The 25259-nt window shown below is 38.7% G+C and overlaps 1 protein-coding gene across 5 annotated transcripts in view; it reads right to left on the reverse strand.

Annotated features, from left to right (window-relative positions):
• PRUNE2 (prune homolog 2 with BCH domain) overlaps positions 1-25259 on the reverse strand; it is a 140035-nt gene that overhangs the window by 23654 nt on the left and 91122 nt on the right. For 4 of the 5 annotated variants that reach the window (XM_054810236.1, XM_054810235.1, XM_054810234.1 and 1 more), the window contains exons 10-11: positions 4624-4703; positions 3510-3710 (exon numbers count right to left, since the gene is read on the reverse strand). In XM_054810236.1, the coding sequence (XP_054666211.1) occupies positions 3510-3710; positions 4624-4703 (281 nt within the window). Of the gene's footprint in view, positions 1-3509; positions 3711-4623; positions 4704-18172; positions 18302-25259 lie in introns of those variants that run through there. The other variant, XM_054810237.1, reaches the window with a different exon arrangement.

Consider the following 25259-nt stretch of genomic DNA (forward strand, 5'->3'; position numbering starts at 1 on the left):
TTACAGCAGGACCAATGAAGTCTGAATTTCTATTGCTGCCTGTCTTGTATTTTCTGTCCCTAATACAAAGTATTATTAGGGAATGACTCTAGAGGAAGGTACATTCTTCCACGTGCAACAAAAGCTGAGTCTATCACCAATTCTTTTCTTTACCTAATTCCTGCCTGCTGGAATCTTGCAAGAAAGCAGTAATATTTCACCTCCTACCTCACTGCCTAACCAGCCAATGAGTTAAAAACATATTGAAGAAAAAATTGTATTAACGGTGGAAACAGGGATGGAAGATCAAGAAATATATACATGTGCATATACAATGTGACCACATAAGCCTTTTTCCCCCAGGAACTGCAAATAAAGGGAGTTTGGGGAGATCTAAGGTTGAGAAGAACAGGCTGATTTTTTTTTTCCCCAGGTACACTATTTCAAAGTGGTTTAACAGTTGCTGCTCAGTAGATTATATATATTGTGGAACTGAAGTATGTATTCATGCTTTCTCAGGCTACAATGTTCACAATGTTTAACAGTATACTCAGTATTCAATTTTGAATTATCACATATTCCATGACATTGAGAACAAGCTTACAAAATGCAGATTCCCACTCCCTCCAAACCTAGATATCTTAATGCAATTTTGTATGATGTTAATTTTGTAAAGGTACCATGGAAAACAATATGAAAACTACATGCCTGCAGTCAAGCTATGCAGACTTTGACAGGCTATCACAGGGTGGTCCATTCCTTAAAGGATATAGGGTCCCCACAGGATGCTATTACACAGCTCAGGTGCTTTCAGAATAGATAGATGTGATTATGAGAACAGCCTAGGAAAACTGTCTAGTCAGGTAGTTCCTTGGAGGGTAGAAAAGAGGCTGGGCTAGGTAACTGGCAGACTAACTTTGAAATTGTATTTAGGGCTTGATAATTTTGGGGTTTTTTTGCTGGTGAAACTGCAAATGACTAAAAAAATGATGAAAAGAGATCCTGATAAAACTTACGATGCTGGCACTGGCCAAATGGATTATATTTTGATAGGAATCATATCAGATTGCCTCTTCCTGACTAAGTGGCTATGCTTTACTGCCTGGAGAGTTGATTTTGCAGAGAAAGATGCACCACTGTGAAATTCTGAAAGGAAATAAACATCTGCAGACAACATAATAAACACTCTCTTATTTTCCAGATAACACTGATTTGGGAGGAGGCATTCACCTATATGCACACACGGTTTTCAGAAATGCAATTTTTATGTCATCTAATGTAATACTCATAAAAAGCTAATTTCAGAAACAAGACTAGGTTCTGAGAGAAAATGTTCAAATTTAAGGTATTAGTGACAAAAAACCCCCTATGAAACTGATGATCAACCAATCCCTAAACAAATCAGGTGCTAGTTTAAGACAAGTACTTCACTATTTCCGCTCTCATCTATTTTTTTCACATATCACAGTTGTGATGATTCTTCTTCATCATTCTTTTAAACAAATGGGTTTTGGTATTTCTTGTATTACAGAGCCATCAGTTTTCCAGCAATGAGGTGGACCCCCAAATCACGACAACAGTCTTGCTCTTCTCAGTTGCCTTTTATAGTTCAAACGGACCTTCAGCAGTCTGAGCACAACAAGCTAAAAATCATTGTTCTCTAGAGTCTCAACAGCTACGTCTTCTCAATATTGACTTCCCTGTGTTTGGCACAACAGTCTAGAAACACTGTGGGAGACTGAGTGCTGGAAACAGCAGAGTGCATACTGGTTGACAGTACAGTGACAGAAGTACAAAGATCACAAAGGCTATTTACCATGCAAATAAACCATTCTGCAGTAGTTCTTATGACTACACTCAGCTATCAGGTTCAAGTAATTCATACCCTACTTATTTTATTGCCGACTAATTTTGATAAAATGTGATTTTTTTCCTTTTCTACTCTCTGTTTCTGGCTCATCTAAGTGGAGGACATTTTGCCAATTAAGTACGTCCAAAATCAAACTACACAACTGTAAAAATGTCACCAAAACCACAGGCGCCTTGAGTTCTTCTTCGTTTAGGAGTTCGGGGAAACTGGTCCAACTTTAGCAATTGAATGCATCATCACACTTAGAAAGCAGCAAAAAAAGCTGGGGAGAAATGATTGCTATAAATACAACGGCCACCAAAATCACTGGAGTTGAATGTATTTACTTGAGGGCTTAAAGGCAAAATCTGTTCCACTGCAGATTTTTGCTCTCACACAGCGGTCACAACAGTCTAAAACTGCAAGCACACACTGCTCTGGTGTGAGCATGCGTGTGTGTTAGTTTTAACCTTTGCTACAAAATATTCTAACCATCAAGCAACTCATCACTATGCTCTGCATCTACCCATAAGGAAATCGGCCTTCTAATGAGAAGTGACATTACAGACGCTCATGCATGATTGAGTACACAGTAATGCCTCTTTGGCAATATCACTTAAACTGATGCAACTGTTCTTGTATGCTCAAAAGACCATACAATTTTTAAATTATAGTGTCTTTGCTAGCCACAGAGAATTTAAATGCAAGGGAAAATTCTGTTTAAATTGATCCATTTTTAAAGTTTCTTTCTGTTGTAGATTGTAAAGTGGTCACATTCATTTCCCCCCCAAATAGCTTATGATCTTTATGTATTTACATTAGTGAATACAGTTCTTAGATGGTTCTTAATGTACTAGCAAGGAATGAGTGTTAACACCCTATTTTGTACATCATGAGGGTAAGTAAAGTGAGTAAGACGGTGTAAAACACTTTTGCACCACATGAGAGAAAATCATTTACACGCGAAGAAAGAGTGAATTACCCACTGCACACTTCAGGGTGTATCTATCCTGTACAACTAGCCCTGCTGAGAAAGCATGTTTAAATTGGTGGAATGAGTAATTCTGTTGTTCCACTACCTGAGCTAGCTTTATCATGCCATGCACATACCTTCCACGTCTCAGCTTTCCAACCAGACATGGGAATAAAAAAAAGACCTTTCTCACTAACAAAAGACCTCTCCCACCACGCTGTGTCCAGTTCATTTACACACTGCAAGCTCTTTGGTGCAGCTTATGTCAGCCAACACAATTTGCACAAGGTTATATCTCCAAGTACTACTGATGTAACTCTAAACTAGAGCTGGCCAGAGCTGCACAAAGGTGCAGTTAGCTATAGTGTTCTCTACAACAGACAGCAACTGCTATCTCCTTCTTGAACAACTCTTTTCAGACGAGTCCTATGGTGACAGGGCTTTGAATTTGATTCTCTCTAGGTAGCTCTTCTTATTTTACTTGATCAGCTATACTATGTCTTTCTGCTCTCTGCGTAAGCAGAAATGTGTTACTTTACACAGGGGAAGAACGGTTAAAAAATAGCAGACAGTAAAAATATCTGGACACCTAGCATTAACTCTGAAATGCTTTAACCATATTCATAGCCTGACAGACGTGAAACTGACCATGTGAGCAGTAAAGAAAGAAACAGAGATGAACTCTACATTTACGATTTAGAACATTACCTTGTCCAGTGTATTCAAAAGAGTCTGCTTCATCAGGAGTGTCAAGGTCATCTACATTGATGTCAATTTCATCCGGTGTATCCAAATTATCATCAGAAAGTACAGACCCTTCACTATGGTCCAAAGAGAGATTGATATTTGGAGCAGTGAGCTTTATCCTTCTGGGATGGGAACCGTCAAGATCAAGAGAATTGGGAGGTTCTGAAAAAAGTGGAAGAAAACAAGAATGTTATCTCCTCTGCATACAATTCATCTCCCAGATACTTAAGAATCACCTTCAAACACACTGGGACAGATCAATTTTAGTAACACCAGGCCACTTAAGACCACTACTAACATAAAACACAAATATCAACATTAATGTTTAAAGAAATAAACCAAGCATCTACAGGAATGGCAGATGTAGCTGGGAGCTCTTCAATTATGCAAAATCCAGATTCGCTTTTTTGCAATCATCAGACGAAAATCAAGCCTTGGACATGCTCTGACCCACAATGTTTAAGAATTTAAAGAACAACATACAAATCATTTGAGTTATGAACCAAGACATTGCTGAATCCCAGAAAAATTCATATGAGTGAAAATCCCCTGTAAATATTTGTTTTCTTATGCACTTGGTGCTACTTGAATGGTGCTGATTTGCAAGTAGCTATGTCTTTAGTTTGAACTATACAATATCTTAATCAATACAGGAACAGAAATAAAAATACCTATGAGTTTTTTAATCAGTCTTACATAAAAGTAGTCTTCAACATGACAAACCTAGGTGTAGCTTTGCCCCTTGCCACCGCACTGTGTGGCACATTCCAAGCTGTTCTGTCTGAAGCATTCTAATGTTAACTAAGTTCACTTAGACAGTAGTCAAATATAAGTAATAGAGATTACTTAAACTTCGCAAGGACTAAATGAGTGATGATAACAATGTACAAAAGAAAATGGCACACTACAATTATCATTTCTCAAGTGAACAAGAAAATTGACTACATAAAACAAACTAAACATTTTTTCAACACTGAACTGATTCTTTACCAGCACAGAAGCATCCTTCTCACTGCATAATTAAATTCCAAGGGAATAAGATATCATTAAGAAAATGAGTAAGAGCTTCTCTCACCAGGTCTCATCTCTGTAGAACTGGGGCTTAGTACATCCTCAGCAAAGGGGATGTCCATTCCCACATCCTCTTGTACCAACCTGAGAGGTAAAATACAAAGAAAAATCTTAAAGAGATGCACGGGTTGACCTTGCGTACAGCTCATGTGGAACTGAAATTTTCCTCACACAGCCAGTACCAAAGTCTGATCACAAACTGATGTGAGAGAGGAACACAGCTGCTGTAATTCTACTGTGCTGTTCTTGCCCCTTATTTATACAGACATTTGTAGAGCCTTTGGGACACTGTAGGTCAACACATAGCCACTTTTACTTGGATCAAGACAGAGCACTGAATAATAACAGGCTGGTAAATAGCAGTGTTTCTCATTTTATACAAATGAAGTTTGTCTTCTGTCATCTGGCAAACCAGACACGTCATTGCAGGTAGCTTCAGCTACTCTTTGCAAACTGCACGCCACCATTAAGGGTTCCATAACAGCATTTTCATTCCTGTACATACAGTTACCGTGGAGCAAAAATGAGGTTAGGAGTGGATTTTTTCATTCTTTTGATATCACGTGTACTTTAGAGCAATTCTGACCCAAATCAGTCATTTTGTAATGCTGGAACAGTTGATGTCCTGCATTGAAACACTACAGAAAGCACAAAAGCGAGAACCGAAACTACATCATAGATTTTCAAAGACTAAAACGTTGCAAAAGATCCCACCTAGACTCCATTTCTAGGAAGATACTAAGAAATTACATTTAACATACCTACATAAGACAAGTAAATGGCATTAAGTGGTGAAAATAATAACAAAGGTGTTTGAATGTTTAAAGCAAATTTTGACTGGTTTTATGTCTATCTACTATTCAAGCATTTTACAAAATGCTTGCTGGGAGGATGGTTCAGCTGCAGATAGGAAACAACATTTTACATTTTCAAGACACTCTTGACAGTTTCCAAACTATTTGCACTAAAAATGTATGACTAAAAAAAAAAAAGCTTCATTTATTTTATCAAAATAATTATAGCATTTTTTTCTATATTCCTGTTCCAAACTTTAATTTTTTTTTTCCCCCACAGAAGCTGAAGAACAGACAATTTTTACACTTCGATTAACAGAGCTGCGATGAGATCAAAGAAGGTACTTTTCCCTGCCACAGCATCATCTAGGTCTGCTCTGAAAGATTCAGCCGAATGGGTCTGAATAGGCTTGGCTTGTCACTCCTGCAGTTTCTTCCTACACTCGCTCTCCCCATGAGGAATATCCTCATTATTGTACTGGGCGCAGACAAGACTCCTTTGGCCAGTCATTGCATCAGAGTATGAGTATAGCTTCCGTGATTTCTTGTTAATTTCATACAGGTTATATAGAAATGTGTAAACGTAGGCCTGCCTATAAGTGAGCCAAAGGCTTCACTGTGCTTAAAGTTGGGAAAGATCTTTACCTCAAGCCCCATGCCACCAAATTCCCAATACAGACGGGCAAACTAGTGAACTCCCACTTTTCCCGTGAGGCCATAGAGAATACAGACAATATAAAGCTAGAGTCAAACATGCTTGTGCTGCTCAACTCATGACCAGGCCTTGTCTCTCAATAAAAAGAGACACATATTAATCTTGCTAATTTTAATAGATTTATCCCCACATACTGTAGAGTATATCTTTCACAAAAACAGAGATTAACTGCTTAATGTTTTCTACAAAGCACGCCAATTGTGGAATATGTTTAATTACTGTCAAATAAGGCTTGAAATATTATTTCTCTTTGGATACACAATAGAACATAAAGAAATTTGATCAAAGTATCCTGCTCATGAATAAAATGAATGGCACAAATTGTCTGTAATGTACCATTTCCCTTTTTTCTGCTCTGTAGCATCATCTGCGTTCAAAGCTGTACAGAAAACTGATACACAGAATACCATCACAATTTACTTATAAAATGTAAATAAGTCATTAGAGTCTTTGGCTTTTTTTGCTGTCTGTTCATAGTAAAATATATGTAACGAAGTCTAATTTATTCATCTGAACGTAGCAGAGATGAATGTGAATTCTAATGAAGTGCTGTTTAAGTAACAGCCAGATAAATTAGGAAACCATAGTGGTGGAAACAGTGGTGGGGGAGGATGAATACCTCTAATCCCTTTTAAATTCAGATTAAGATGGGGGGGGGGGGGCGGGGGGGGGCTTTACGAACCTTTCTAAATATAAAACTATGAAAAGTTCTTGGATTAAAGCAGTTTGGGACTACTCAGATGATGAGTTATGGGAACTCAAAGGTGTATGGTTTGGCTGGCCAGAAAAAGGTTTTGATATTAACATATATCCCATTGATTTATAAAATCTCTTACAGCCTTATCACACCAAACGACAATTCTTTATTGAACAAGCTTCAGAAATCACTGCAGGAAATTATTTGAAAGGAAATGCTCTTCTTTCAAGTTGTGTGAAGAATAAGCTGCAAGAGGACAGTGAATTGTCAGGATTTCTATATTAAAAAGAGACGGTATTCTCTGCATTAACCCTGTAAAATTGAGCAGAATTAAGATCATCTTCTCTGTATGATAAAAGCATGACTAAGTTTTATGTACTCTACCCCTACAGAAACAGTGACAATTATAATCTGAAAAAAGCAATTTCCTGCAAGTAATTAATTCAGAATTTTAAGAGTTGACTACATTTTTTTCAATGCTTGGGACAGAATTATTCTAAGTCATGACATTTCTAGGATTGCCTCAAGACTGCTTTTCTCCCTGTGGCATCTTTATCCTTTTTTTAAAAAAACCTGTGTACGTACATTGCTACTTTCTCTAGAATCTCTACACTTTCATGACATAAATTTGAAATGTTTTTCTGCTTTCAGTGGGACGAGCACAACTGAGTTAAATCAGAATTTTATATTACATTTGTGTTTACAGGAGTGGTACATTTCTAGGGGATTGAAAGATAAATGTGTTTCATATTCTACTGAAATACAACTACTGCTACAGGTAATATACTCAAAAAATGCCCCTCACTTAGGGATTACAAGTAAACAGCATCAGAACTTGTCTGAGAATCTCTAACTTTAAAAACACTTTGCCATCAAAATAATGTCAATAATCCATATTGTTCATACTGGGATATTTGATTTGGGAAGCAAGAATCTGTGGTCCTGAAAGATCTGGGACAAGGCAGGCAGTTAAAAATCAGTTCAAGCCCAGTTACCAAAAGCATTGCTGACACAAGGTTATTCATTGTTTTTTTCAATCACAAAGAAGATGGTATCACCTTTCAGAAATTTTTTAGCTGAGATTAGATTTCCTTTTTTTTTTTTTTTCTTTTTCAATTGTGCCATGTTCTCATTTACTGTCAAACAGTCAACAGGCTTTTCAGAGAAGAGAGATCTAACTGGAGTTAGTCATATTTTTCCAGATCCCTTGTGTTTTACCCAAGCAGATTAAAGATTCCTTGCCAGACATACATACTCTATGTTCAGCAAAAGTTAATATTTTTTAAAAGCCATAGTTAATATATGTTCGGTCATAAATTAATAGTCCATAGAAGCATCTTTCAAATCTGGTGAGTTTAGAAAGCCAGTCACAGAGCACAGCTTCTGTGACATTGTACCTCAACATACGGCTCCAGACGCCCCATCACTGTGAGAATGAGCAAGATCTGGATGAAGTTTGTTTTCTACAGACATAGGTCTCCATTTTCTGATGGATTTTGAGAGCATGCTATGCTAAGCAGCTCAACATCTTGCAGAGTAATTTCTGGCTGTGCACAAGCTCTCAACAGATCTCAGCAGGAACCCTAGTAATGGAAAATGGAATCCAGAAACTTAAATTGAGCAACTACTTTCTCTTACTTTCCCACAGATTACTTCACATACTTCCAAAAATTCTAGCTTACAAAATTCCTCGCCTTCCATACAGGTGCAACTGATGCCATGGATGATGTGGCCAAAAGTATTAGAAAAAAACCTCAACACTTTTTTTTCTTTTCCTTTTAATGAATACTCCTTATTGAAAAAGTAAATTAAGTTACTTTAGAAAACTCCATTCTAATTAGCTATGATTTACTGGATTGATAAAAAAAAGGATCTTTCACTTGGAACAGAGGTCAAAGCCAAATAAGCTTTTTGTGACATAAATGACTTCTTTTATGTGGTACACAGACCAGTCATTTAAGGATCAGCTGCACTGGGAATCAAGTTACTGCATATTTGCTTTGATAATTCAGGTCTACATACTTGTTCAGAAGGACCTAAAACCCCCCTGTTTCTCAAAGGTGGATCAGAGACAGATACCAAATGCTTATGAAAGGAGGAGAGAGAGTCTGGAGGCTGAAATTCTTTCCTTGCTCTTTCTTGGTTCAGACATTCTTACAACTCAATAAATTAATAATCTTTAAATAATTCTTAGTGCCCTCTCAAATCAGTGTTTCTCAGAATAAAAGTTATCTTTCCTGACTTTTCTAGGTACAGCAGCATTCTGCTATTTTGGAAAGAGTAGCTCTGAATATTCACAGCAATATGCCATAATCCCTATGGGCTGTGCTACCTCACCCTTGTGTCATATGTGATATATCACCATTTTCCCAGGCTGCTCTGCAGCTATTACATATCAAGAAGTTAATTTCTTTAGTCTAAAATAAATAATCTCTCCAATGGGTTGCTCTGAATGAACATCTACAATCTGCAAAAGAGAGCAACATTAATCCAACGGTGACTGTCACCTTTCTAAAGCGAATCCCTCCACTCCAACCCACCACAATTTGCTCACCAGCCAGACTTTAAATTGTATACATTTTCCAGGCTTTTGTACTCACCAACACAAAAGTTTCATCTGAAGCAAAGCCCACAACTGCCAAACACTTTCCTAGATAAGTAACTCATGTTTCTTCTGTGCTGTTCCCTCTACACACAGAAATACTTTTATACTTAAATTTTCATAAGATGTTGAAGGTTTTTATAAAGTTTCAAAGCATGATTAGTAAAATGAATGACATGGATGGATTCACCTCAGCTCATATTAACACAAGCTTGTTGGAAACTAAATGGGAGGAGAGGAGATGAAGTACAATGAAAAGAGATCTGGTTTTTTTCATATTCTCAAATTCCACACATTACGCAGGTACACCCTGGTCTTGGATGAAATAAAAGTCCTGCTTATAGCCCATTGTCTCACTGGTTTGCAGTGAAAAATTGAGCTGTTTTAAGGAAGAATGCATGAACAGTGAAATTTTAGGTACAAAAACAAGGTAAGGGAACTGAAGTTCCTCTTTGAGTTGCTTTTGCAGAACACAGGCAGCACAAAGTAATTTTCCTTTAAACCCCTCTCGTCCTCACCTGTAACATCACCCTTGCACAAGCACAGAGACCAGGTAAGGAGAAATGAGAACTTGAGGAACTGGACATGACAGTAGAGTATTTTCCTCTGAAGGTATGAAAAAGCCCTTGGTGTTTATCCAGTAACGCCTGTCCGCTGACTCTCAGCATGGCTCTGTCTGAAAGTGTAGGGTTAAATGTTTTTCCAGGCCAAGGCCAGAGTACACAGTACCTTTGGTTAAGCCCATCCCTGCACTTTCCACCGCCAGAGGCAACCTACTAATGGCTCTTACAGCATTTCAGTTGCTCCACCTGGAGGATGTCTAACCTCTTTCGGACAAAATGAGAATGCTGTTCTTCCATACTCAGAAGCATTAAAAAGCCTCAGAAATAGAGACTAAAGCAAATCTTTAAGCACTCCACAAGTCAGAATTTCCATCAAGGAAGAGTTGACATAAAGTGTGTTCTTAATTGCTATATTCTTCTTCAGTTTACAAATCCGTGCTACAGAAATGTATATAAATTTAAAGCCAAAATATCTCACCAGATAGCTGACTTACAATGGGTGTTTTGCTATCATCCATCTCTGTAGCTGCTCCAACACTCGCTTCACCTCATATAAAAGAATAGCAAAACCCATTCTGTTGTTAAACCCTTGACACATTATTCCATTTTTAGAACAGAACTGAAATTTTGCTGGTTTGCATTTATATCCAAATACAACATCTTTCCCTTTCTTTTGTATGTTATATATGTGTGCTCCAAGCTTGTGGCTTGTAATTGCTGTTCCATTTCTGTTCAGAAAAAACTAGAAATTAGAAGTTTACAGACCCTTGCTACAATAGTATGTTGTAAAATAACAGCAAGTGTCTACTTTCTGAAATCATTACTCTTTCTTGGAGTGCTCAGAAAAGACAGAATATAGTCATTCTGTCCTTTGTTTTAAACAGAAGATGGTTCTTCTGGTTATAGACGCAACTCTGTAAACTGTGTTATAACTGAGATGTATTATTTCAGAGATCTTTAATGCCAATGGACTAATAACAAATCCCAATTTAATGTGCATGTGTTTGCATTTTGATACTTCTCATCCATGTAAGACAGGTAGAAATGATCTACAAGCAAAGTCAGAGAACTGTTGACATACTTCAATATCGACTGTGTCTATAGCCAAAAGGAGATGCTATAGGAAATAAAGCATTAGTTTATAAAGTTGAAAAATAAAGCCTGACAAAATATGGGCTTTAGTTTGAAGAAAGTCTGATGAAAATGCACAGAAAGAAACAGAGAAAGAGGCCAGAAACATTAGTCCCAAAAAACCCAACTGGATTATGCACTAAAAGAAGAAGAAACCCATTAGCAAATGCACTCACTAAAAACAACCCCCAAAATTGCTTCCTGAAACTAGTCCCTTGCTACAAAACTTCCAGACAATAAACAAAAATTTCTACAATTGCCTAACCAGAGATAAAGGAGACTGCAGTGTGAATGCAGGTTCCGCTGAATAAAACGATCCCTAAACTGTAGTTGAGTATGCAACAAATCGGTGACATACACTGTGCAGAATTCAGTCAGTATCAGTCAGAGACCATACTTCAACTACATCCACATACCAAGAAAATGAGCATATTGGAAGGAATCCACTCCAGGATATCTGAGACTAGAAAAAAGTCATTACTTTTACTCACAGCTGTGTAAAATAATCATACTGTATACAGGTGACTTGTAAAAATGGATTAATTTTATAACCTCCCGAGAGCTGCATTTAGCAACCATATGTTAGTATACTAAATTAACTGTGTTTCTATTGCTGTTTATTTGGTGGCTCTTAATCACAAATTAGTTCAGGAAAAAATCTATAGACTGAGTACTGGAATTTATGCATAGCATGAGACTTTTATTCCCATCTCTGGATGCAAACCAAAAAAACCAGAAAAATTATCTGTGGTGCTTTGTTTGAGCCAAAAGCTTGATTAATGAAACATCTGTGCAAATGTTAACTAATCATTGTCATACTGCTGCACAGTAGATAAACACATGCTGACATTCCTATTTCACAGAAAAACATGTCACTTACTTTCTTGACAGCCAGAATAAACCATTGCTAAACTAGTAACGTTCACTAGTTTTTCACACTTCACTCTTCAGATCTAAAGCTCCTTTTTCTGTTTATAATGTTACTTAATATTTACCATGTACTGATTTTTTACTCCATTTTCAGCAGCAAAGTTGGATTAAAAAGTTAGGCATGTCTGTAAGACGTAATACTCTTTCTGCAGGAAAATCCTGTACTCTAGGCAGAATATTTAAACTGCTTGCATTTCAGTATGTTAACTGAAAACATGTTAAAATTCTCGCTTTAGGCCACTAAATGAATTTTTTAACCAATCTTTATTAAAATGTTTCCTAGTCTCCAGTCAAGTTCAGTGTTTATTATGTTTATCTAGTTATCTTTTTCCTTGTTCCTCTTCTTAAATCTTCACTGTAAGCCTCATTTTTTTTTTCCAGGTAGCCACTCATAGTAGTAGGCTCTCCTACGTGCTCTTATCAGTTTCAGGCTGTTAAAAAATAAAAGCTGCTATTCTTAAGCATACGCTGCTGCTTTCACTGCTGCTAGGCAGCCACAGGCTGTCTGTCCTGACTCCTTGCCAGCTCCCTCCCTGTGTCACAGCACAAGAGAACCAGGGAAAGCCAGGGAGGGGTGCAAGGAGCCATGGAGGGACAAATCCAAGTAAATAGATGAATAATAATGGGATTCACAAGGCTATTTCAGCAACCTTATGCATATGCCCATGGATGAGGATGTCTTATGGAACAAATCCAGGGCTCCAGGCTTCTTCAATTATCTCTGACTTCCAGCCACAGGAAATAAAAAGGCATCTCAATGTAGAATGAGTGAAATTGGATTTAAGTCCCAAACCTCAATGGCTTGTTGAAACAGGGTCTTAGGAATGCAAGCCAGGATGATGCTGCCTGCAGCAGATCCGAGAGTCCCCAAAAGGGTCTTTCTAGAGGTTTGTCACCAGCAGGTCACAGGATGCTACAGGAAAGACAGTGCAACCCAATGAACACCTATTTAATACCTTATCCTGTCCTTTCTGCATCCCCAAACATTGTTAATCATGCACCATTCAAACACTGCTCTAGAGACAGGGTAATCAGTCCTTTCTGGGGCTTTTCAGAGCTCCTAATCGCCTGAGTACCGGGCATTTCCAAACATTATTTGGCATGCCTTGGACGACAGCTTTATGAGTTAAAGATAAGAAATTATTCACTGCTACAGAGGAGAAAGAGAAGTCAACTTTGAGAGTATCCATTAATTGTGAGTTCCTGATATGTGATGCCTAATAACCATTGGGGTTTTTCTCTGAATATGTAGTGTTTTATAATATCTTCTGCATGCTACTACTGATTCTCATGACTAGCTGTCACTGAAAAAGACTGGTATGGTCAGACCCCGTGGCTTCACTTTGGCATCCAGAAAAAGAAGAAATCAGACAGGGGTCCGAGGAGGACATGTGTGATGCAAGCAGCTGCTGACTCCTAGTGAGCTGCCCTGTACCACCTAACAACAGACAGGAGACAATTCTTCAGGGCAGTGTTATCTGACTGTGCCCATGAAATAGCGCTGCCTCCAACTATGCCTCTTACAGTGGAGCGTAGAACCTGCTAGGCATTTCCTAATATTACCAGTTTAATAACATTCTCTTAACTCATTATTTTGTGTGCAAAAGCAGAAGAACAAAATCTAAGGCAGAAATAACATGCCGCTTGACATCTATTGCTCTGCTTGTGTTGCATTCACATACCACCACAGCATCTTGCCCTCAGAGCAGGAGCTCTCTGCTGTTATGTGCCTAGCTCAACACTGCTTGATCTTTTCCAAGCCAGTGGAAACTTACCAGAATTAACAACACAAAGTTGGGGAGCCTGTGTGAAGGGTGCTCCTCCATCGGTGCTGGAAGACCACAAGGTCTGGACATGAGCTACATTGGTTCAGAGCAGTATTAGTGTTTAGAAGGCTTGTTTAAACTTATCTGATCTCTCTACTCTTAATAAAAGTTGTTAATATTCTACAAATAACATCTAGATGATCTGTTAATCAACAACCACTGCTGAACAATCACTACAAATGCACTGTAACAAGGTAATGACAGCAGAGAAAGCAGGAGTTAAATCAATCTGATCAAAAGATCTTTAAGCATAACCTGAAAATACATTTTGCTTGAAAATTGTGTTTCTAAAAATTTATTAAAATGCCAGGCCTAATCACAGATCTGGGACCTGATTCCCACCTTCCACTTTCATTGAGCAATTAATTATTACTTAGGAAAACTCAGTTTTATTTTTCCTCACGTTAAAACCAGTTTTCCTTCTAGCATGTGCAGCTCACAGGGACAATTTTCCTGCCATACTGTGCTGTCAAGACCATTCATAGGAATACCTGCAGCTCCAAATGATGCAATTGGCACATGAACAGCACTTGAAAAAGCAGTATTCATCTTATATCCAGTGCAGCCATCTGCACTTTCAGGAAGTATGCTAATGCTCTGAGAGTCGTTAACAGAGTAGATGTTGCAGGATCAGAAGCAGAAAATCTTTAGAAGTTTTATATTTCTAAAGATTTTCTGCTTCTGATCCTGCAACATCTACTCTGTTAACGAATCTCAGAAGTTTTATATTTTACACCCTCCTGAGATTCTCCAGTGGAGTTTTGAGAACTCCCCTCCAACTATTATTACATTCTATACCTTATCAAGCACATTTGCTTCCAAATGAAGACATGCTAAAATGCCTCAGACTGCTCTTAACCGTTAGTAATAATCACTAGTTCTGAAACTGAGCTTTCTTCTTAACTTTAATGGCTATTTCCCATTTGCTACTTGGCTTTTCTGTAATACTGTCAACTTTTTACTTTGCTTAATGGATTTGTTCCTCTGCATGTATGGATGCTGACACGTACAATGATGATGATACTTATTACCATAAGTTTAACAAATGTTTTAACAAAGTATCTTACTACAGGTGAATTATTCTGTTTTGCTTGTGTGATAAAATGTTTTTAGGGATGATTTTCAGAGCTGCTAATCAAAACTTACTTAACATCAAGATGTACAGATTCATAGCACTTTTGCTGATCTGTTCGTTAAAGCATTAGGATTTTTCTAGCACTCCTTTGATTTCAAGTACAGCCTTTGCACAATGTATAATATGCTGATAGACAGGAAAACATACATGGCAACTTTTTTTTTATATACTGTATGACATTTTTCTTTTCCTCCCCTCATAATGCTTTTTCTCTGGTCCTATTTATGACTTCATTCCTTATCGTTCTCAAAGAACTTCTATTCCTTCTATACTTTACATCTTGTGAATTTGTTAATTTTCTCTTTTCTTCTCACTTCTGTGTCACAGTACTGCCAAATTTCCATCTTTTCCATGTCAATGTAACTATGATTTCACACCTTATGATGTTCGATGTTATTAAAACTTAGATTAATGTCTTAGCTACTGCAGCAAACCTACAAATAACTAACAGCTTCATTTTCCCTACCTTGGCTATGACTGAGCTAAAAAAAGGCTCTGAAAAGACATTGACGTTAAACCTCAGTCTCAAAGCTGCAATTGTCAGAGACATAACAGATAGCAGGAAAATGTAAGTGACAATGCAGAACGTGGAGCGCGAATTTTAACCAGCAGGTTAAAATAGAAATAACCTAATGGGTGTAAATTGGTAACTGAAAAGTTCCCATCCATATTGGGTGATTTGCAACCTGGGAAAAATACAGGCAAAGCCCAACCATGAGCCAGGGAAGACAGCTGATCAAGGCACATAACCTCTACCTAAGCAGTAAAACTGGCACCAGACAAGGCAGCCCTGCAGCCTGCTTGCGCAGGCAGGAGGTGTTCAGAGCGGGGAAGGTTGTCAGACCCTGCAGTAGGCAGGTCTAAGAAGGCATGGGCAAAGGGAGACAGGAGACGCAGAAAGCCACTGGTTATCTTCAGAAGGAGAACTCTGTCACTGAGTTGGAAGGGCCACAGAAGCAGCAGGAAGATAAAAACCAACCAAAGTATGGGAGAGAGGAGGATGTCAGACATAGCAAAAATGTTGAAAAGAGCCAGAGCGACAGGAAATGCCAGACTGAAGAAGTAATGTCCAGAAACGTGGTGAGAAATTGGGGCTCCTCCTTCCCCCCATGGCACTCCTCACACATTATAGATGGGAAATACAAGGGCAACATTAGCTATATGCTCCACTGCTTTAGACAAGCAGGCAAAGGGCAGCTGGGCTGCTGTCCATAAGACAGCTCTTTAGAGCTTGCTGCCAGTGTTTTCTGCTAAGGAGAGTGATCCTGTTCTTGTAGGACACAGTCAGCTTTCATCTGGTAGCCTGAAATAAGGAAGTCTGATCTGCTGTTGTCTGTTTTTTCACAGATGCAATGACTATAAAGAACACAAACCACAGGATACACTAAGAACTAATTAGAAACACCTGAAAAAGTTACTTCATAAAAACCAGTAACAGCTAAGCCATTTCCTTCAACGTCCAAAGGTAAAACAAGTAGATAAACTAAGAAATCTGTCGAGCAACAGGACTGTCGCTCCCATCCTCCCCTCTGCCTCCGTCTCATTTGTTGTTGCAGTAGCACCATATATTTCTGGATATTTGTACAGGGTCTGATAGGAAGTGTCTCAAGTCCTGAGGACACTACAGAGATAAAAACCAGCTTTATCAATATTCACAGGTGCTGACAAAATTGTATTCTCATCTACAGATTGTTTCTTGGTAAGTTTGAGAGCTGCACCTTTTGCCTGAACAAAGACTGTGGGCTTAAAGATTGTGGGGGTTTTTTTCTCCGCCTTTTTCTACAGATATATTACAAGCTGTTAAATAACATTGCTCTCCTGTTACTGCTGAATACTACAGAGATGCCACAAAACTACAACAGACTCCTTGTAGCAGGCTCCAAGTTTTTAAAGTAGTGAACTTATGTGAAAGCGACTTGTCTCTACACAGATTTTCTACAATATTATCCAGATTTATGCAAGGCCATATAACAGCCAGATTCAACAAAAACAGGAATAAAAAGGCTATTTTAGACCTTAGTACTCCCCTGCTCCACAAGAGATAGCAGCAGAGAGTGTCGGTGAGAGTCGTGGGAGGAACAAAGCAGCCCTGGAAAAAAAGTGTTTTGGCAGAGTAAGGATCAGTGTGTGTCGTGTCGTTCCCCCCCCCGCCCCGAGCACCACGGTTGCCTTAATGCTTCCTGACAGCGCTGCTAGAGCTGCGTGCATCTTCCCTTTCTCAACACGGCTCTGCTTCCCAAGAGTATTAATACAGATAAGTCCAGAAATGACATCTCTGCCAGCCCCCCGCTTATTTAGAATGATTCTGGCTAAATACACATACCAAACCTGCATACATCTCCTTTCAGTGTTGCTCTAAGTAGCTAATATTTAGACATTCCATAGATTTTCAATGACTCCTGCACATTACTATCATTTGTTTGCTTATCACACTTAAAACTGAAGAATATTTTCATACCTTCATCACAGACAGAAAAGTAAACAACTGAATGGAGCTGAATCAAGCTCCTATAATTATATTTAAATAAAAATGCTGCCTGTACAAGCCAACTTTTGCGGTAATTTTTCAGTCCTCTTACCACTGAGATTGTTGCTGCATCCTTGATCTGTTAACCTTCAAAGATTACATATTCTGTTCACTGCAACATTTTAAGAGGACATTGCAAAAAAAAAAGTCACATGCTTCAGTTTATAGCAAAAAACCTGAAAACAATATGATTGTCAAGTAGTCTACAATGAGAGCTATCACAAACAATTGCTATGCAAGTAATTAAGCAGTCTTAAAAGCAAATTATCCACTGACAATCCCCAACATTCGTTCCTTTTTTCCCCCCCACCATATCCTCAGAGCTAGGCAAACAAGCTGAAAATAGTCTCAAGTGCTAGGTGAGGGCTGTGCAGTGAAGTTTTGTTTCCTAATTACAAATACTGTGCCTGCGTTCAGACAAAAGAAATCCCATTGAACTGATGTAAGCTTCTTTCATAAAGAGCTGCAACAGAATTAAAATACAGCTGCCCAGTTTTCAGTAATGAGGTCCTGGGTGCTTTGCATCATGCTGACAAACATCTCCCCTTTTTCTGTCTAAAGTAACTGCAACAATAGAGCCATTAATCAGAAAACCTTCTGCATATCAGCCTCTCAGCACAAAGAGATGCTTACCTTCTAAAGACTTGAAGAGGCCTTTCTACTTGGAAAATAATAAAGATGCTTTACTGCTGCACTTCAGCATCCCTCTTTCTGTAGCAGTTTACTAGGAATACAGATCCTCCACCATTTTCTTGTCACGTGGCTAGTGGTACTGCTAAATAAGGGTGATCACCTGCCTTCAGATAGCCGGCTGTGTGAACCAGCAGCGACCGGGCTTTGGTTAAAGGAGCACTTAAATTAACACAGAGCTGTGCTTCGGCCGTGAAATTTTTTTATTTATTTATTTTTACATTCCCTGCGGAGCTTTGTCGGAGCATCACCAAACTTTGATACGGCGAGTCAGCTGGCAGTGGTGAAAAGCTCCCTGCTGTTTCGTTTCAGAGCCTGAGGAAAGCTCGTGATGAGAGGCTGCATGACAAAAGTTCTTATGGATTCAACTGTCTCAGCCCTCATTTCTGTTTGCATCGATGGTTACAGAGCACATGCATATTCAAACGTGCTTTACATAATTTGTTCGGTTTGCAGTTCAGCTGTGGGAACGCAATGCAAACTTAAAAACAAAACAAAACCCAAACCACCACCAGTTCAGAAGGCAGGGTGAATTCTAGAAACACAAACTGTATGAGCACCAAGAAGCAATGCTCATGGCCTGTGGCTCTATCAGCTCGATCTCACAATTTAAGCAAAATTTCACGACCACAAGTGACTAATAGTGAGTAGGATTTTTTCCTTTTAAAATTGTTTTTCAGTCACTAAAGTGTTGTTTGCTTCTTGTTAAAAGGTTTTTGTAAAGTACTTGGTATTTGGCATGTAAATATAAGTGCTGTTTTTACAAAAATAGAATCATCACCATATTGGCTGCTGCTATTGTTTAACAGCTGGCTCTGCAATGGAAAACTGGGTTTTTAGTTTTAATTAATTTTCAACCTCCAGATGGTGATGGAAGTTACTGTATCACCCCAAAATTGATAACAAAAAAAGACGGTTGTCATGACTTCATAGGTCAAATCAAGTACAGGGAAAGAAATGGTGTTACTAAAGCCCATGCATCAACAGCATATGTTGTTATTTCCATCAATAAAAAAGTTAGCAGTGAGATTCACTGACATTAAAATAGATTATTACAAAATTTTTAAAAAAAAGCTTTAATGCATATACAGTTATTTTGTTGGAAAGTTCCCTGCTCTGAATCTATCCCAGGAATTCTTCTGTTTTCACAGAAGAAACATCTTTGCAAAGGCTAATATATAACACAGAGCTTCTAATACATAATGTATATTACTATAATAATTATAATGGTATGATATATAATAATGTAAAATACATTAATTATAGAGTTTGCCATCCTAAACTCAGATGAACACTAAAATCTCAAGTTTGGAGCCAGCAATCTTAAAGCTCTTGCTCATGCCAATCTAAACATTTTGTTTAGTTTCAATCCACTTTTTCACTGTTGCAACTTTTATTTACATGGACTTTCCCACAAGCAACCTTCTCAGTTGTTGCTCCTTTCCTTACATGTTTGTTTTTAACCTTTACAGCATGCTCCTTGTGTTTAGTCAATTGTCATGCTTCGTGCTGCCAAGTGGGAGACCTGAGTTCAATTCCCATTTCAAGTCCATAATCTTGTAGTTCAGCAGGAGCTGGAAGCAGCACTGCAGCAGCATGCCTGGTCCCCAGAGTGCCTGAAATCGCTTTCCAGTAAATCTGGCCAATTAATAAACAATCTTGACAGGAGTGAAAGATGACAGCCCCATGGGTATGCAAGGAAAAAAAGGAAACAGAGGCATCCAAAGGGAAGTAAAGGTTGCTTTGAAGAATGTGGCCTCTTAAACTTAAAAGAGATTTTCAATCCTTTAGGCTTCCTAGATATAGCAGCCTGCTTTGCCCATTAAAGCAAGCTGCAAACCTGGGCTCCTTAATTCATGCCTTATCCTAGCTTTGGGGTGACAGAACAGACTTTTTAAGAAAATAATGGGTGAAACCCTTCGTCCACTGGAATCAATGAGATTTTTTTTCCCTGGTTCCATTCTGTCCGTATTTCAGTTCAGTACTGGACATTGATAGAATAGAATCATAGAATATCTCAAGTTGGAAGGGACCCATAAGGGTCATCAAGTGATATTTGACCTGAGTCATGAATGGCTTTGAGATATATGATGTGCATTTGGCTAAATCACAGACATAGCAGAGTAGTCTCAGAACTCTTATTAATCTTGAAATAGTCACAGATTTTTCTTTCATTGTATTTAATTACCTTCATTCACTCTCAACCACAGGCAATGTGATGAAAACAGACTTCTCTATTAAAAATTCACTGGATTGTTTACCGTACTGGGCAATTTTAATAGACATCAGTACAGCTGTGGTCACAGAGAGGTATTTTGGACAGAGGCAATGTCCCAAAAGTCACTATACAAGTGAGCAGAAAAGACCGATTCCTGCTTCCCTGAGAACATGCTATCAGCAAGATAAATGAAGCTTTCTTTTGTGGAAGTCTTATTCTAGTGGGTTAAATAAATCTTGGCAGCTGTTTAAAGGAAATTGTCTTCATCTCAGTTTTGCCAGTCTCCCCCAGTTTTCTAAGCTCTCCCCCAAACCTTCCAAGCATCAGCATCCTTATCTCTACTGCTCTCACTACTTCCTATTCCTCAAGCCAATACATCAGTTCATAGTATTTCCCTCAGCTCTTTCTAACTCTTCCTACTAAGGAAAAGGATAATCCTTCCCTACAGTAAAGGTAAAAGCAAGAATGATCTGGTATACACAACCACTAACACACCCGGAGGAGTGTGTTGGTAGGCAAAAGTCATCTGCAGTGCTTTCCCTCTGCCTCCTGACCACTGCGTCACCACTGAGCTTCATACAGCTTTGTAAGACAGGACAGCTTCTATCAAGAAGAAAAAGACCTCCAGTCTTCATAAATTTTACTGCTGGCACACCTCCAGCCACAGCAGCAGCAGCAAAGTATATTATCCTGCCTACCCAAAATTCATACAGTGCTCCACAAATTCCTCCTTTTTAAATGTAGTCACTCTCGGCTGTTCACATATGGAAAGCTGTATAAAAAGCTATTTTCTTTCTGGAAAGGCTGACATTAATAATGTGCTATCAAATCTTTTTGTACTTCTTTATGACACCAAAGAAATCTCTAGGGTTTATTATTTCTGGTGTCTGTGTATTATTGAGACAAGTTTATATCTTTTCTTCACTGTTTTAATACTTTTCTTCTCCTCCTGCTGCTGCTTTATCTTGCAGAAGAAAAACAGGACAGGAGACATGAACTTTACCACCAGTTACAGACTTTCTTAAAACCCACCTGAACAGCCTGGAGAGTTCTTATGTTTGCCATTGGGATGAAGGGGACAGTGACCAGCAAACATCAAGGTTTTAATCCACTTCTTCATTCTCATTTTTGTTTACACTTTCTGTTTCAAAAGTTTTATTCCGTCTTCTACAGAACAGTCAATTTTCTTAGACAAAGTGACAGACACTTTCTGGATGACAGCAGAAAATAATGCAAACCGCATCCTTTACCAAGCCTTATTCCACTACTAAAGAAACCTACTTCAGCACAGTATGCAAGCATGAACTTCATTTTTTTCTAAACAGGGACTTGTGAATAAGTAGATACAGAAGGGGGGTTAGAAGGCAGTTACTGAGTAAATGCCTCCATAAACTTTGGACTACCAATTCAATTGTGCATTAGTTGGGATGTCCCCATCATCTGTTTTGAGTACAAACGATGTGTGTGTTTATTCTTCAGAGATAATGTGTTTGTGCCATACATAAATATGTGACAGTGAAGTACATACCTAAAAATAACGAACGTAATTTATATACCCTGCAAAGGGGTATTTGAAACAACAACTGGCAGGCCACAAGGAAAGCTTCCTTGTGGGAAGCAAAGGCTGCAGTAGAGAAAGCCCCTGATTCAGGAGCCACTTCTAAAAGCCAGAGATGGGCGTTACAGGTTCAGAATGCATAAAGCAGAAGTATTTGACAAAACAAAAAAATGAACAGAGAGCATAATCCATGCTAAGGGCACAGCTATCCAGCCAGACCTTCAGATTAAGGGTGCTTAATTGTCTGATGCCAAGCAGGTTTAATTAAGCATATCCTGGGAAACAAGTATTCAGTCAAGAGTCACATTTAGTGAAGCATTCAAGAAACTTTCCTAAATCAAAATTATGGCCTTTCATAAGTACAAAAATTCAGGCAGAAGGGCAGCCTAAGAGCTAAGAATCATAGAATCATAGAATCATTACTGCGTCCAGCTCTGGTGTCCCCAGTACAGGAGAGACATGGAGCTGTTGGAGTGAGTCCAGAGGAGGGCCATGAAGCTGATCAGAGGGCTGGAGCACCTCTCCTATGAGGACAGGCTGAGAGAGTTGGGGTTGTTCAGCCTGGAGAAGAGAAGGCTCATGGGAGATCTCACTGCGGCCTTCCAGTACCTGAAGGGGCCTACAGGAAAGCTGGAGAGGGACTGTTTATCAGGGAGTGCAGTGACAGGACAAGGGGTAATGGGTTTAAACTAAAAGATGGTAGATTTAGATTAGATACAAGGAAAAAAATTCTTCACTGTGAGGGTGGTGAGGCCCTGGAACAGGTTGCCCAGAGAAGTTGTGGATGCCCCCTCCCTTACGGTCCCTGCCAACCCAAACCATTCTATGATTCTATGATTCTGAGTCAGATAAGAAAAAAGCCTATAGTGGAAGCTATAGTGACCATATATACTATATACCAAGTAAATATAGTTCTATACCAAAACTACTGTATCCTTTCCTTGCAGGATGCACCATATTCCATCATGCATTTAAGTTTTCACTGAAAACCCTCTTACATTAATATGGTCCAGTTTTGGACTTTAATGTGGGAATCAGTCTCAGAGAATATCCTAAGCTCTAACAATAATGAATGTACTACATCTGAAACAGCAATGCAAACTACTATTATGTTCACGATTTAAGTTTTTAGGAATTTCTGTAAGTCTCCAAAGAAAAGAACAGCTGAGTTCTTATCAAAGTGGATCTAACAATTCATAGCAATAAGATGTTAAAAACCCCTACAAGCCCATGGCCATAGGAATGATTTTCCTAGTGCCAGTGAAGTTCAAAAATCAGATTCTTTTCTTGAGGTATATAACAAAGAATCTTACTGCTTCAAAGTTTTCTCAACATTGTTGTGTTGATTTATAAAAATAATTTAAAATCAGATACCTAGACCAGTTTTCTTTTTCTTTCTAAGAACATCATGGGCACGTAAGCATGGCAAGTCAAACCCTGGGATGCTGCCTGCATGTAATTAATCAGTGTGACTTAAGCAGGGTCAGCATCTGGCTGATTTTAATTTAAAATGCTTTATGGGAGATAGTGGAGTTGACAGCTGATTTGTTCATGTCAGATTTGCAAGCCTGCCACTAGCCAGCACCTCTAAACAACCCTTCCTTTTTCCCATCCCATTCACCATTTATTGTGAGCAGAGGTGGTAAGCATTTTTTGATTTAAAGATTTTCACTACAAGCTACTGGTTTGTCAAAACCCAGCTTTATGCATTTAAATTAGTTGGTTTTGATGAACTCCTACTGAAACCCTGCAGAGATAACAGAGGAAGATGACTTGCAGGGTGTGGACTAGTCCTAACATGCAAACTACCTCAAAGGACATCTACTTTTCCTAGATGCGCAAATCCCAAGCTGCCCTTCCCCACACTTACGTGGATTCAAAACAACTGCTTGGGATTTTGCTTGTTTTGCTTCTTCCAGATTTCTCTTTTGTAGGAAATTTCAAAATTTCTACTTTTCCTTCTGGAATGGAAGTTAGAAGCTTGGAGGATTGAGTACAACAGAAATGTTATGCCAATCAGTTCTACTTTTGATAGTTTCAAGGTGAAGCACTCAGCATTTCATTTACTTCGGACCTGCAGAACTGGGGAGTGCTCATCTTCTGCTAACCCTTCTGAAGATTTGCCTCTTTCTTTAGGGCAGTAAATGCTAACCTGCATCAATAAAAGCTGACACTGCCCTACAGAAACAGAGCCCCTCTCATCGCATATTCTCCTCAGTGCTGTCTGTCCAGTTAGATTGAAGCGGTTTCAGCCAGGGGCAGTGTGTGAGGGCAAAGTGTGCTCTGTATACTATTCAAAATCTTGTCTGTTCAGAAAATGTAAAGTCCTATACAGGTGCTTAAGTTTAAGCCTGCAAGTAACATCATTATATTTCAGAGTTTCTGAGACCGGGGTTTCTGTTTAGGATTAAGCCAGCACTTACTATATATTAAAAATAGCTCAGCTATAACAGTGTCTGATCTTGCGGTAATGCTGCTCTTAATATACTCTGAAAAATGTGTGAAAATGGCTAGAGGGGAGGTATTTTAACAAGTCTGGGGGAAGATAAATCACAGCTATTGACCTATTCATTCCTGAAATCTTAATAAAATGTGAACTGTTTGGGGTGGGGAGGGGGTTAGCAAAAAGCTGTGCTTTCCTATCACAGATTATTAGTACATGCTGTTATCAGGGTTATACTGTCATACACGGGCATGCCACCTTTAGTGGAAAGAAAGCCTAATGCCAAAATTGCAGAATTGTTAGTGAAAATATAAAAAAATAAAGTCTAAAATAAATTGCAAGCCAATTAAAACCTGATAGAAGTTGTGAATGTGATGTGTGTTCTACACTGAACTGACAACTGCTTGGGAGAAACCTGAAAAAAAGTAAAATATCAGTTCTGCCTTCCACACAAACAATATGTTTCCACATGTTTCATACCACGTATGTTCCTTGGGGTAAGTGCAGTTTGAAAAGAGTGACAAGTACAAAGCAGTTACACCCGCTAGTTTTATTTGTAGTGGGAAATTTCTTTTACCATTCACAAGAATTTCACTGTATAAACACAGTGCCAGGTTCCTCTTTGTAAAACTGCAGCATGTCAGTTGCAGGTGCCCAGAAGAAATGAGGTCAGACTTCCACACTTGCATCTCTGGGGCTACCCTATAAGTCCACTATAGGAGTTACAACCTCCTGGTTGTAAAAGATGAGTCGTCAACAACCCAAGCACCCTCTCCAATACACTACAGTAAATGGAGTCAAGAGGGTCATC

This window comes from Grus americana, chromosome Z (assembly GCF_028858705.1).
Source record: "Grus americana isolate bGruAme1 chromosome Z, bGruAme1.mat, whole genome shotgun sequence".
Lineage (NCBI taxonomy): Eukaryota > Metazoa > Chordata > Aves > Gruiformes > Gruidae > Grus > Grus americana.